The sequence below is a fragment of the Astatotilapia calliptera genome, chromosome 2 (genome assembly GCF_964374335.1).
Source record: "Astatotilapia calliptera chromosome 2, fAstCal68.1, whole genome shotgun sequence".
Classification (NCBI taxonomy): domain Eukaryota; kingdom Metazoa; phylum Chordata; class Actinopteri; order Cichliformes; family Cichlidae; genus Astatotilapia; species Astatotilapia calliptera.
Genome location: NC_137423.1, coordinates 33,736,127 through 33,751,217, shown reverse-complemented (window position 1 = coordinate 33,751,217; position 15,091 = coordinate 33,736,127). Strand labels below are relative to the sequence as shown.

At 41.5% G+C, this 15,091-nt stretch overlaps 1 protein-coding gene across 2 annotated transcripts; it reads left to right on the top strand.

Annotated features, from left to right (window-relative positions):
* Positions 1-323: 323 nt before the first annotated feature.
* On the top strand, positions 324-15,063 carry kcnk4a (potassium channel, subfamily K, member 4a). Of its 2 annotated transcripts, XM_080307849.1 has the most exons (8): positions 324-683; positions 3,516-3,700; positions 4,925-5,202; positions 8,005-8,122; positions 8,552-8,721; positions 9,575-9,761; positions 10,554-10,690; positions 10,784-15,063. In XM_080307849.1, the coding sequence occupies exons 3-8, from the start codon at positions 5,014-5,016 to the stop codon at positions 11,855-11,857; spliced, it is 1,875 nt and encodes a 624-aa protein (XP_080163975.1). In that variant the 5' UTR covers positions 324-683; positions 3,516-3,700; positions 4,925-5,013; the 3' UTR covers positions 11,858-15,063. The 2 variants fall into 2 exon arrangements, with proteins under 2 accessions (XP_080163975.1, XP_025999563.1); XM_026143778.2 differs by lacking the exons at positions 324-683; positions 3,516-3,700 and having other exon boundaries at positions 3,729-5,202; positions 8,552-8,712.
* Positions 15,064-15,091: the final 28 nt, after the last annotated feature.

Genomic DNA, 15,091 nt, shown 5'->3' with positions numbered 1-15,091 from the left:
GTCCAATGAAGAGAGCCTCAAAGTGTTTTTTAAGTGGAATATCTTGGTTAAATCACATAAGTATTTCCGCAATTACCAAAGTCCTCTCCCTTTGCCTTTCAGTCATGAATGTGTTGTTGACAAGGTGCTGAAAGCATACAAGAAGCAGACTTGAATCAAACACTTGAACTGAAGAGTTATTCTTTTCCAACTTTAGAGCCTGTGTTGTTTAATGATGCAATTCTGCCCCTAGTGAATGAAAAACTGTGTCTGCAGTAACTGACTGTGAAGAAACAAGTGTCTCTTTGCTTCTTAAAAAGACGGAGAATGGCGAGATGAAGGAATCAGAGAGCCGAACCTCCCCACCCCCACCCAGATCCAGCTCAGGAAACTCCGGGCCCTCTGCTCTTCCTCTGCGCTGACGGCACTTAATCACACTCGTAGCACTGTAATAGACTCCTCATCCACTCTCACGCCTTGCCCCTTTATCTTCCCCTTCTCCTCCTCCTCCTCATACAATCTGCTGTCCTCTGTCAGAGTGATGTAGAGTCACGAGAATGGGGAAACACCTTCCAAGGAGAAAACACACATGCACAAGTGCCTTCTCACAACACACACACATACACACACACAGCTCCTTCAGTGCTGAAGTGAAACAACTTGTGCTGCATGAACTTGGACAGCAACATTTCTCCAAACTGAAGGTAAGATGTGCAGCAGTGTCTTTCAGGGGACGAACTGTGAGCTATAATGTTAGTGCTTTTTGAGGAGAGACTGGTCTGTTGATTTTAGGTTTGTCATTTAGTGTGTGGTTTAAAAGTCGGTTTACATGTATAGACTGTCACACTGATTTTAAAAAGAGATGATCAGTCCTCCTGCTCCAGCTTATGTGGTCTAAACGCTGACACTACAGACACAATAGTAATTTAACAGCAAAAGTCACTCTTGAGATTTATGCATCAGTGTTCCTGCATGTGCGTTTACACTGTTTGCTAAGCATTTCATTGGAAATATTCTTAGATTTGTTGCCTCAAAGCAAAATGTCAGGCAGTTTATCTTTTTTTTTTTAATGCCGCTTCTCTAGCCCCAAACAGTCCTGTCATTATTTCTGTGGATCATTTTTTCCCAGAGCATGAAACCAGAGATCCAGAGTCGTACCCTGTGATCTCCTTCTGACGTCAGTGTTGGCTCACTTTAAAAAAGGGAAATTCTTTAGGGGGGTAATTACATCTAAAGGAGCTTTATATTCTCCTCACACTGTAAATTCTTTAGCAGATACTACAGTCTTACCCACAGACAATCCTATTCATCTCTGGAGGCTGATTCAGGTTTATGGGTGAGAAAACATCTTTGTTTCTCCAGCTGTGGCAGATACTTGTGTTGATAGATTGTCCTTTTTTGTGTTAATTTCATGCAGTACAAATAATACAGTCACCAAAGCCCCAGTGTCTTGTTAGCATCATCTTTGCTGTGTCCTTTTTTAGGGTTTTACAGACTCCGCTGCTGTAGTTATTTTAATACAACCCAGTAATCACAAAATCTGGATTTTTTTCCCTTATATATATGTTTTCTTAAAAAAAGCTTTCCAAAGTGGCAACTCTTCTGTGTGACACAAACTAAAGCAGTGATAGCATCAGTGAATAAACACTCATATTTTATGTTAAACAAACTATGAATAAACACCCTGAAGTCTTTCAAACAAAGAAATGGACGGCATGTTTTTGTACAGTGTGATGTTATTAATGTTTTGGATCGGTTAAACCCTTGAGAGATACAACTCCTGACCCTGACAAACCGTTACGAATTCTTATAAAACTCCGATAACAGAAAACCAAATAGACTTATTTTAGGACTATTAATACTTAGTCTCAGAAACTCCAGTAAGAGGTTTCTTTATGAACTACTTGATGATGAGAATTTATACTTGAATATTTTTACAGTGCAAAGTGTTGCTCATTTTATAGTGTGACAGAGGTCTCCAGCTTCACTAAAAGTTTCTAGTTTACGTCTTGGATTTGTAAGTTTCATACTGCACCCTGTTTTCTAAACTCTCAAAATCCTTGCTATGTGTTAAACTGAGATTCAGGTGGAGCACACAGAAAAAGATGCACGTAGATTATCCTGCAAACTGGAGCTCAAACCTCCAAAGTTAACTAAATGTGTTTGAGTGGAGAAAGATATAAAGCGAGAATTTGTAGCTGTTAAAAGAGGATCTGCAGGACAAAGCCGAAGTCATGACCAATCACATTCTGTAGTGCCTTGTTTCTTAAAGCTGTGAACCTGTGGGCTCAGTAGTGGGCAAGGTCATGCTATAACAGCATTTTAAATTGGAAGTATTTGGATTATTTTTATTGTTGGTGAGAGACAGCATTTTTGAGTAGAGTTTGAGGACCAGTACTTTAGTTTAACCCTGTTTGGTTAGACTAGGGGTGTCAAACATAATGTCAAATGGCAATGACTCCAATACTGGACAGCTTAGAAAATGTGGAGTGCATGGATTTTGAACTTTTTAACTATATTTTAAGTTTTACAGCTTTTCCTATTGCTTAAGACCCCGCATTGCCATCCATACAACACCAAAGTACAAGGAAATTAATTCATGAAAACCTTATATTCTAAATTATACTTACAGTACAGCAATTAAGCACTAAAACCTTTTCTATAACTTTACATGTTTACCATGTAGTTTAAGTGGTTCAACCCACTTCACATCAAAGTGAGCTGTATGTGGCCAATGATGTGAAGTAAGTTTGACATTCCTGGGTTGGATTTCTTTTATACACCTGCCTTACATGCAAACCGAAGAACAGCATGTACACATCTTGTTCCAGCTTTGTGTCTCTTTCCAAACAGCTCTGTGTATGATTTATTACCCCACCTGCAGCATTGTTTAACTTGGGATTAGATCACAGTCTGTCAGACGCATGCAGTCTCTTTCTCCGTCGCCCTCCCTTCACATCTTAGCAAAATATAAAAATATGCCTGTGTAGGTTTAGACTGTGATAACTAATAATCTGCCAGTGCTGACGCCACGGACAGAGATTTAGACTGTCCACACAAACCAAAGCCAGCAGTCCATTAGCGCAGAATGCTAACAGTTGGCCAAACTCTGGGAAATCTCAGAACACTGTCAAGGTCCACGTGGAGACGACCGGGGCCAGTCGACCCAAAGCATGAAGCTCCTAAATCCCAGTCCTGTTTTTCTGGGTATCCGACTCAAAGGTAAACACGGTTCAAAGTAGCCAAATGAAGATAAGACCTAACCATGTTTTCGATTAATGTCAAGATGTATGTTTGGAGTTCTGGCAAAGTGTAATCATTTGTGCACCCACTGACAGGGTGGCCTGGTGTGTGTCAGTTTTTTCCAGATATTATGACAAACACCCTGCAATGAGAACATTTATTTAATGCCACCCATACCCTGCTGAAAAAGAATTGAGGAGATACGCCAGTTTGGAACTACTCTGATAGATTTACACTTTAGATACTTGATTGTTTTTGACCTGAACTAGTCTGTACTTCTGTGCACCTGAAAGTGTTCAAATGGCTTGAAGGGGAAGGAAATGGACACGCAATCATCCGTTCCTGAACCCTGACGTTGGAGGCATCGCAGAGCGAGCAGAAGAGGAAGAAAAAGAAAAAGAAGGAGTTTCGATATTTCTCTATCAGCTGATTTCTAGAGTTTTAACATGGGATGAGCTCCTGACTCCAGTGAGTTAAGGTACTGTCTTCTTTATTTTTCTCAATTATAAAACATTCATTATCATGGACACTACAGAAAGCATTTTGAATAGCTCCTTTCAATAGGATAGTATCGCTGTTGCTGTATTAGACTATGATCACGCTGGATGCATTTCTTAAAGCGCAGCACCTTTTTTCCATTTCAAAGAACCACATCTCGATTTGGGTTTAAGATATGGTTTGTTTTTACGAGTGTCTCTTGTCACACTCCAAGTTAAACAAGTCCCAACGTCAGTAACATCTCACACTGCGTCAGTGGAAATGATCTTTGTCTAAGCAAAGTTGTCAGTCTACTGATTTTACCTGCCTCTTTCCTCAGTGTAACCTGAGGAAACAGCTGGACAGGCATCTCTGTGACTTGAAATTAGGGCTTATATTTATATTTATCTCATTTACTTTTTACATGTATGCTGAAAAAAAAAATCCAGAATCAATTGGCAAGTAAATGTTGGTCTATGGTGTGTCATTTTCATCAGCTGGCCTTGTAACAGATTGCATGCTATTTCTCAAAGTGCAACATCATGAATGCTCTTTTGTGCCTCACCTTTTAATCTTACCTGAGGGCTTGAGAAACGAGGGCAAAAAAAACAAAAATCCAGTCTGTTTCATGCAAAAAGCTTTTAAAGAACAATTTTGTGATAAAATCTTGTATAACGTTGGGAAGTACCCACCGACACGAACATCTGAAGTCTTATAACACTGTAAACTTGAAAGAGGACGGCTTGTTTGTCACGTATACCTCTTACAATAGCTATCGCATCAGTGACAGCTCTGCTTTTGGACAATCTGGACTAGTTGAATGTTAATTAAAAGACCAGCGAGTCGCTCAGTGTACATGCAGTGTGGCTTAAGGACCCACCTTTAATGCAGAAAACGTTTTGTGCAACAGCTCTGAAACATCCACACTGTGTGCCAACTGTAAGAGTAAACACTTTACAACCCGGATTCACTCAATCACCTGTCTAATAACAGTCATACTAATCAAGCCATGAAAGTCTCACTAAATTAAAGTGCTTGTCATTATTTTCCACCATGTTAGTAGTTTGTCACGTTTGGTGTCAGTGACTCTCAGGTTTGGGCCTGATGCACAGATGCCTTCCAAGAACACTTGTGGTGCTTTTTTTTTATTTATTTTTTTTATAAAAGATATTTCCGTGCTTGCACATGTAGCACCTCTCTAAAGGAACTTCCTGTTTATGGCCAGTTGTATCCTGACTGAGATCCCAACCAGATCTGGACCTGTGAGCTGAGACCCTTTAACCCTGGAGGGGCAGGGAGAAAGGCGGGGAGAAAATGCGGTGCACTACCCTCACCACCCTGCTGGTGGGAGTCATGTTGTACCTGGTGATGGGAGCGTTTGTTTTTGTCACCCTGGAAAAGCCCACAGAGACCTTGGCACATGAAAAGCTGCTTGAAACCAAGAAAGAATTCCTCATGAAAAACTACTGCGTCACCGAGTCGGACTTTCACGAGCTTGTACAGGTATCAGTGGACACAGTACGTCACTATTATCCCACTCACACTCTGAAGCAGCTTTAAAATATGGTTTATTTACGGTGGCCCTGAGAGGCCAAATGGACTGCAACTTAAGTAAACACCAGCAATAAGAAAAATGCTGCAAAAGCTCACAAAACACAACGGAATTAGGAAAAACGGAAATAGGAAAAAACAAAACAGAAATATCTGGGGTCATATCACCTGTGTGGGATAGGTGGTCAAAGTAAGTAGCACTGAAGTATTTATATTTTTTAGGCTTACTCGATTTGTTTCCATGTAAATGAAGTTATGTCAGCACAGTTGAGCTGTTTTAAAGTGCACACTGTATAACATTAGTGAGTAAATATTTAGAAGTGTGCCGTCAGAAGGCCGAAGCTTCCAGTCTGTATTAGATTAACAGCAAATTAAAGATGCTGAATGTAAATGTAAATAACCAAATTGCTGTAGTAACATTATCGCTCAAACCAGATGGGATTTTGTAACTTGAATGTTTTAATTTGAAATTGAGCTTCACAAAGTCTGAATTCGAGTGGAACATAATCCTCCAGACTACATGTATTTTTCTTAATCTCACATTAAACAAGGTGTTGAAACACGTCCTTTTAACGATCTTTTTTCTGATTGGCTGTCCCTTGGACAGAAGGGAAACAGAAGGTTTGAACAGCAGGATATATGGGGTGCAACAATACTCTATCGATATTGAACCGTTTGATACAGTGCTTTCGGTTCGGTATGCATATGTATCGAACAATACAACATTTGTAATTTATTTTATCAACTTTCCTTCTGACGATGCTGTCTGTGTGGAGCGCTCAGTGAATCTGCGTTCGACTACTCCGCCTAGGCTGCACTGTCGAGCGCAGATCCACTGAGCGGTTCGGTTCGATACTTTGGTGTCACGGGTTGATATTTTTTCGATACAAAAAAAATGTTCATGCCTTTTTAATTTGTCATTTATTAAAATTATAAATATATATTTTAACTCAAAAGTACAGTTTTTAAATTTAACCCTAACCCTTGTGCGTGTTTTTTATTTTGACAGCGAATGCGCACCTGCGGACCACTTATGTGCAGCCCTGGTTATTTAGCTTGTCATATTGCAGCCACAGAAATTATTTTGTCCATGAAACCATAAAGCTGCACTTTCTTTTTGCCTTATAGTCTGATTTGTCATAACTTCTCCGTTTTGTGGTAAGCTTTTCTTTGGCTGTCACTTCTTCACCCTGACCTGTCTTATTTGGCTCAGCAGAACTAAAATATATATCTGTCTGTGAAGGTTCTCAGTCATCCAGGTCATCGTAGTCAAATATAAATCCTGCTGCTTTTACACACGGACTCACATAAGCTCAACGATTCTCTGCGCAATCAACCTCTCACATGTTTAAGCTGCGGGAGATTTCACTTGTCATGTTTGCATAGTAAGCTAACGATTAATAAGACGATGTCAGAGGAATTGGTGCACAAATTATCATCACTCACAGATCAGTGCTGTCGCTCTCTATACACAGTTCGCACGATTGCAAAGTGAAAGCAAAAAAACAAGCGCAAATTCAAACGCGATTTCAATATGTCACATATTGACAGTGGCTCACCGATGCCAATGACATAATAACCCAGCTACATTTCTGAAAGAATGCAAAAGCATTGACATATATTTTTCCTTCTTACAATAGCCCGACGGGCAGGGAAGAGATAGATTTTGGTAGCCCGACTGAAAAAATCGCTAGCCCCAGGACGTCAGGCTAGCGATATTGCAAGCCCTGTATCTGATTGAGGAATCATGCATCTTTGGAAAAGAGAGTTTATTACAGAGAAATGTCTCTTTCCAAAATAAAAGCTATACTATCCGCTTCTTCTGGGTTATATTCTCAGCAGCATAAGGAGAATCACGTGCTAACAGCTGTCTAAATGACTCGGCTAAAGTTAGTAGCATGCTTGTTGTTTTTGTCTTTGCACTAGGATGATGTCGGGGTAAATGTGCAGTCATATTCGTTGTGTTCCCACTAGTGCTTTCAGGTTAATCTCGTTGAAATGACCTTAACACCACAACATGGCAAATCTCCGTTAACGAGCTACCGCCGATCGCCCCGTGCATGGGGCTAGACGGCCAACACGTTAACGAGCTAACTGCGCTAACACACTAGTTCCCACCCATGTAATTGAGCATTGCATGGCACATCCAACATACTGTTTTACTTTAGTCCGTGACTCGCTTACCTTCAGGGTCATACGTCACATGAAAACCAAAATAATTCCAAACGCCAGATCTGAATGAGGGTGGGGGAGGTTCAATTTGCCATGTTGCAAGGAGAGCTTAACTTCTGTCTCACTAGCTTGCCCTGCGCTCAACACAGACAGCATTGTCAGAAGGAAAGTTGATAAAATAAATTTAAAAATTTGTATTGTTCGATACATATGCGTACCGAAAGCACTGTATCGAACGGTTCAATATCGATACGAGTATTGTTGCACCCCTAATAAATAAATAAATAAATAAATAAATAAATAAATATATATATACACACACACACACACACACACACACACACACACACACACACACACACACACACACACACCTACCTCTCAGGCCAAGGTATTCTGTAGCACAGAGATATTCTCTTTAAGTTCCTACTGTTTACCACGTGCTGCTTTTATTTTCCAGATTTTACTTAATATCGTTCTTTATGTACGCTACGAGGTCCATGCATTATAAATACACCCATAATGTTAGTAAATAAAATGAACAAATAGATAAAACTTGGATGAAAAATTAAATTCCTTCAGGGTTTGATGTCTGCAGTCGAGGCAGGCCTGAATGTGAGCAGAGTTCCTGCCAACTTGACCACTCGCTGGGACATCGCGTCTGCCTGCTTCTTCTGTGGCACCATCATCACCACCATAGGTAAGTGACAGAGCTCACCTGCAGGGGAAACATTGCTCTCTGAGTGACAAAATGATCCACCTGATGCACTGTTGAGATTCTCTTTTCTGAGAAAGTGTTACCTGCATTATTTTCACTGAAGCATTTAAATGTAGTTTGGTATCTAAATTTGCAAGGATTTAGCCTGCAGGTGTTTTTATGGCTTGATAAATGTCACACTAGAGCTTATTTATGTCCTTGTTTCAAAGACACGCTACTTAAAATGTGATCAAACTGTAGCTTTATTTTTCTGGTCAACAAAGTATTCATGAATTGTAGAGTCACAGCTGATGAATATTTTCTAATACGCCCTACTAATTAAAATAATTACACAAGGTCCCTCTTTAAATTGTTTGTGCATGTCAGCTTTTATAACTAGCGTCATGTCTTTTTGATTAATCCTTCAAACAGGCTTTGGGAACCTCTCACCTCGGACGCCTTACGGCCAGTTGTTCTGCGTGTGCTACGCTTTGGTTGGCATCCCCATGTTTGGCATACTTCTCGCTGGAGTGGGCGACCACATGGGCACGGTGCTGCGGAGAGCTGTGGCCAAGATTGAGACCCTCTTCCTGGTGAGAATGGTCTGTCCTGCCCATCAGCCAAAACTTAGGAGTAAACAGCTTTAAACCTACAAGGCACAGACTTCTTATCAGTGCTCTACGCAGTAAACTGTTTGGTTCTCTCTAAGTTGCAAGTTAGAACCATGCAAGAACCAAATGTCTGGGCTCAGCCTTACAGATAAAGTGAAGAGCTTGGTCACTTGGTAGAAGCTCAGAATAGAGTCCTTAACATCGAAAGGAGCCAGTTTGGGCATCTGATTTTGGCAGCTCCTAAATGAGCTGCTTTGTACATGTCCGACTAGGCAGGGAACCCAGGCAGAGATTATGTTTGTCAGTTGGGCTGCAGAGTCCTACCAGAAAAGCTGAACTACTAAATAAAGCTGTTCTTGGAACCTTATTTCTCCACAAAAAATAAAATAAAAATCACAAAAACTGTCTTTGTAAGTGAATTTTCATATAAAACCCGCATTAGAGTCAGATCAGCTGAATCAGCACTTTAGCCACAGCTTAGAGCAACCGGACAGCAGCCTTATTCAAGAGTATCATGGTCACCATAGTCAAGTCATGTTGTACTTGTTTATTCTTTCAGGACTTTTCAAACAGATGGGTATTAAAGCTGCCCCACTGTTACATCTTCAGTCCATGACTTTAGTATAAAGAAAGAAAATAATCCTGAGATGCAGACATGTGATGAAGATGCCAGTGTGGACCAATAAAAAGCTGACAAATCTCAACATTCAGCCTGAATCCAGACAATTCTTTTTCCTTTTTGGTTTAATCTAGTTTAATTCTTGCACTTTTTTGTTACATGTATAGCTGTGTTGATCTTGATTTATTCTGCATCTGTATTGGCTTCTATCTTTCTCTCTGATAGAAACGCAAGGTCAGGCCCACGACTGTGCGTGTCACCTCAGCAGTTCTCTCCATCCTAATTGGCTGTCTGATCTTCCTCGCTGTGCCGACAGTCGTGTTTCAGAAAGTGGAAAACTGGAAGTTCTTGGAGTCGCTCTATTTTGTGGTCATCACGCTTACCACTGTTGGCTTTGGAGACTATGTACCAGGTACAGACCAAACACACACACATTTTAATCAATATGGACAACAAGTTGATGGTTGTTCGTTTTTTTACCTGGTGAAGTTGTAGCAACATACGCTGAACATGTAACCTGGTCTAGAGCAGATTATGTTCAGTGTTTCAGTTTAATGGTGGTGTTATGGGCATTTTCGCAGATCCTTTTCCAAATGACAGTCTGTAAGTGTGATCCTCTGCTGAGGGAGTGCTTTTTAGCCCTCTGCCTTGAAAGTCTGATGGGGTATTCTCGTCACCTGGGCGGTGTGGACACCCAAGTTTGTGAATGCGATACCTCAAGTTAGATGATGTAGGCATTTCAAATTGATATCATAGTTGTATTGACGGAACAAATTTGAATAACAGGGCAAGTTTTCTGAAAAAAATGTGAATGCAATAACTTCAGAACGCCGCGACCTAGGCACCTCCGTGCCCTTTTATATGAAACCTCTAATTAACACAAATATGAATTGTTTTTCTGCTCTTTTCTTCGTTATTCTCATGATAAACTGCATATATTTGGGTTGTGGTCTGTTTCTGTCAGAGGTCAAACAGCCTGAACATATCACTCACTCACAATTTATATGACATTTATATACAAATAACCCAAAAACGAGGTTTATCTATCCACCCACAAAGTTACAGCTGTAGTCTCCCCCCCGCTGAGGTTTAATTAATGATGAATGGTCAACTTTGTACAGGACTGCCTCTTTCTGTCATTTCTGTTCTGTGAGGTTCACTGGAACATCACATTAAAAATTAAATCAACTTTCTCTGCATGGAGTTGGAGGTACTGAAGACAACAGCTTCTTCAAGCTTCTGGTGTTGTTGTGGATCGTGTTTGGTCTTGCCTACTTTGCCTCCATCCTCACCATGATAGGCAACTGGCTGAGGGTGCTGTCTAAAAGGACTCGTGCTGAGGTGGGAGACTCCAGAAATGTTATCTGAGAGACACCTAAACTTGTGTCAGTTCTTCTATGTTGTAAAGCTAATGTTAACCTGTGTCCCTGTCAGATGGAGGAGCTGAGGGCCCACGCAACAGACTGGACGCAGAGCATGTCCAAGGATTTCCGCATCCCAAATCCTCTGGAATTTAATGACCCCTTCCTCCTGCAGCGGCGGCGCTGGAAACGTAGCGAGCGCCGACGCATCCGCCGGGGAGCCCAGGGTACACTGGGATACTGGGTGCGAGGGGGACCTGAGAATGGACATCTGTCAAGTCACTGGGCTGGCCTGTCGAGCTCCATGAGTGAACTGCAGGACAATTCGTCCGGGGTGAGGGGAACTAACTCAAAGGCACAGGTGAGTGCAGCTGGAGGGGGAACGGTCCCCATATCAGCAGCAGGGTACAGGGCTGACCCTGCTGGGGTTCTGCAAGGGCAGGGCAGGTCATTTCCTCACCACCTGTCCCGCTCATTCTCCGTCCCCGTAACCCGCTCCGGTTCACAGCTGGATGTTGTAGGGGCACGTATGCAGGAAGGGTCACTCTCCGGATCAGAGTCTGCATTCGACTCCAGGTCAGATGGCTCCTCAGTCTCCTTCTCCTACATGGCACCCCACAAGTTCCAGCCGTGCCAAACCATCGGCAGCATGGAGGAGGGATCAGTAAGACTCGCACATATGGACACATCAGAGAGGAAAGATGAACTGATTCCAGCAGAGAACTATGAATCTGCACCAAACAATAGCCACAATCAGGCACCTGACCCTAGTCCTTCTTCTCGCTCTTCCCCTGTGCCCACATCCCTACCCGAAGTCCTCCTTCCCTCCCCTGACATCACCACAGCCCCCTCACCAAGCTGCCAGCTGCTCGACTTCTTCGGCGAGAACTTGGCGTACATTGACGAGTCCTCAGACACCCTGAGCGACCGCCCCCAGTCCACGAGCGAGGAGAAGAGGAGACGGCCCCGAAAGCCTAAGAAGAAGAGCATGAGGAGACAGCTATCACACAGGTGGAGCTCGCTGCAGGTGAGGAGGCCCAGCAGTGACATGCAGCCACCATCCCATCCTCCAACACCACCTCCAGCATCCTCTCTTTCAGACCTGTCTCTACCTGAGAACCAGACAGATGCAGCTCCTGCACTCTGACAAAAACCAGATGTGGCAGCCGACATCACAGCTGTGGTTCTACACTGCTGCTAGCTAGAAGAAACACGCCTCATGAATGCAGCTGTTGTTCTGGGGGTTTTTTCTTTTCTTTTTTTTGGTGTTTATAGTTAGCCTCACAAAACCACCTCACCAATATTGCTTTGTTTCTTTTGTGTGACTAAAACGATATAAGATGGGTTTGAGTTTCCAGGACGCTCTGACAAAGAGATAAATCTGCCTTTCAGTGAGGCTAATCGTGCAACTTTAAGTGGACCGCTCCTCTCATAAACAAGGTTCGGGACTGAGTGAGTCACATCATTACCAAGATGTCATTAAACATAATTATCTGCTTTGTTTTGAGCTGCTGAGCTCAGTGGATTCTCGGCACTGACTTGACATTAAATCTGAGATTTAATCTGGCTTTGTGAGGCTAACTTTTGAGGAGCGACTATAAGCTTTAAATTCAGTGCAGGGTTTACACACAGCAATTTACAGAAGCTGTCGGCTGCCTCGCCTGAAAAAAGACCACTTCCGTTAACATAAGAAAAAAATCTTTTTATGAAATGCAGCCTTAAAAGGGAAAGACATCCGGGGATGTGTTTTGAACAGTAAACGACATGTATTTAAAGTGTGTGAGGTCGTCATGTGCTAACTAAATTGATCAAAAGACAAGATGCGCCAGGATCTGGGTGGCTTACCACCACGAAAATTCCCGGGTGAAAACCCTGCCGTGGGTGGAAAACCAAAACCACAACAACAGCGCATCCGATTCAGAGCACGGCAGGGCCATTACTCTTCATCAGAACTGCACCATTGCACCATGGTGTGCTGTCATTCAGGTCCTTAAGTTGTCAGTCGTTTTAGGGATGATGGAAAGTGACTACTAAAGGATCTTCTGACTATTTTGTGTTTAAAAAGGGTTATAAAAGAAAATCAGATGATTAAACCTGATACAGTCACACCAAAGTTATTTAAGTTAAGTTTGTGCTGCGTACCAACTTTGCAATCAAGTGTCCTTAAATCACTGTTGGTAATATTCTGCTTGTGTCCACTTTTCCACTTAACAGCTACAGTTTTTAGGTTTAATTCTTTTTCTGAACAATAACAAGTTTTATATCCTGTGTAATAACCTTTCATGTCCCATTTTTTTGCCAGTTGATATCTCAGATGTATCTTACAGTGACGCATTAAAGAGACCTTTATTACACACTGTTACCAGACATTAAGTCTTTATCCTGTAACTGTGGAGTTTTCTTTCACTTTTAATGTCACTAAACTTTTTACACTTGGGTCTTCTACTTTATTAATCACAAATATGCAAATTAGAACATGTATTAATAAAACACTTAGTGGTTTAACACTAAAAGCCTCACAGGGACCCAGAGTGTGTTTTGGTGTCTGAAAGCGAAAGAGATAAACTCTACAGATTGCCTTTACATTGTGCAGTGCCTACATTGCTCATACGGTGATATATACCCAGTTTTTCATTCTTATTATCACCGTGGATATTAGAAGTAAATTTTTTCCATCCTGGCTTTTTTAGGTAGTGACAGGATGGTGAGATGATACGCAGCACATGGCTCTAGGCAGAATCACCACCCAGGCTACAGCAGTGAGGACACAGCCTCTGTACATATGTCAGGCAGGTGATCTATGGGCGTGCCGTAAAGTAGAAGTGCAGAAAAAAAAAAGATCCATATTTTTATTCTTGGAATCTGTTAGAAGAGCTTCATATAATTCACAGATTAAAATTATCTTATCGATTTTAAACTGTGCTTTGGTGCAGAACCCTCAGTTCATCCACCGTCTGAAACAAATCAGTTTTAGTTCATCTTCCTTTAAGACGACTTTCTTCTGATTGACCGCAGCTCACAAACAAAAGGTTTGAATATCGGGTGGGTGGGGCTTCCGTGTTCACACCACGAGCTGTGTGCCTGAGATGCTCTCAATGATGTCATACAAAACAGAGAGCAGAAGAAAACTGAGAATGAGGTTTTACAGAGTTAGTTCTACAGTAAATACACTGACCTCATTATTTTAAACTTTGGTCATGATCAATATGAGCGTCCAATTTAATTTACGAAGGACTGTGTTTTTTAAACACTGCATTACATATGGACTGCGCTCTCATTCGCTTACATAATATATGTTAATTTCTTGTCTGTAAATCTCTAAAGGTTCATTATATTCAGCACACGTTGCAGACAGAATAAGACGGGCACACAGTTGGCGCACTGTGCAGCAGCAGATGTGAAATGACCTGACCTGAAAGTCCTGAATGAACTCAGCTTTGGGTGAATGTGGGATAAATTGCCTCTTCCTGCTTACTCAGAAGCAGGAACTACTACACGAGGCTATCGTGGCATTTTGCCCTCCACCAGTGCCAAAATAAGTAACGGACAGAGTCTACACTCAAATTCAGGCTCCTACATATTCTGTCACTTGTTGACAGAAAGCTGGAAGTAGATGGCTCATAGTGGTGCGCTGACTATGAGCCATCAGCAGTAATGTCATTATGAGTCCTGAGTGAGGACGGATGCTTTTTTTAAATTATTTATTGTACAATAAAATGAAGGTGGACAGCAAGGATATTATTGGGCTTTATGCTAAATATGTACATAACTAAACATTAATTATGCACAGCATTGTGCAAAAGCCTTGAACTATCCCTTTTTTCTTTATATTTTGCTTCCAAGGGCCTGACCATTTTCAGAGAATAATTGTTTTTTAAGGTACTTGGTGTTTTTCTGACAGGCTGCTATTAACATACTTTCTTCCCATGCCTCCAGCTGAGTTTATTAGAAATGCCAAAGATAACACAATTCGACAGGCGTAAGATGGGATTGTTACACCAGCAAGGTGATTCCAAAATATATCTCAGCAGTTTATCTTTGAGGAAAGAAAAAAGATTTTTCTATCTACAGCCGATAAACGGTATCTGAACGCCATATTCTTAAGAAACAAAAACAAACAAAAAAACTGGCACAGGACAAGCAAGGTGTAGCTGGACCTTCAGTTGATCCATCTACTGGTCACTGAAGCCTCATCAGAAATGGTATCAGTGGAAGGATGGGCATCACATCTTCAAACATCTTTTTAAAAAACAAAACCCACAGGAAAGATAACATGTTTTTTTTAAAGATCAACTTTTGCATATAAATACTTGAAAAATAAATTTCAACTACATTTAAAAAAAACCAAAACAACACACAGCTAAAAGCCTGTAAAAGGCTG

Excerpts from the sequence above, each read along its gene's own strand:
- kcnk4a (XM_080307849.1), top strand. The coding sequence starts at position 5,014 with ATGCGGTGCACTACCCTCACCACCCTGCTGGTGGGAGTCATGTTGTAC. Across the intron at positions 9,762-10,553 it reads CTTTGGAGACTATGTACCAG|TTGGAGGTACTGAAGACAAC; the intron begins GTACAGACCAAA and ends CTCTGCATGGAG. Across the intron at positions 10,691-10,783 it reads CTAAAAGGACTCGTGCTGAG|ATGGAGGAGCTGAGGGCCCA; the intron begins GTGGGAGACTCC and ends TGTCCCTGTCAG.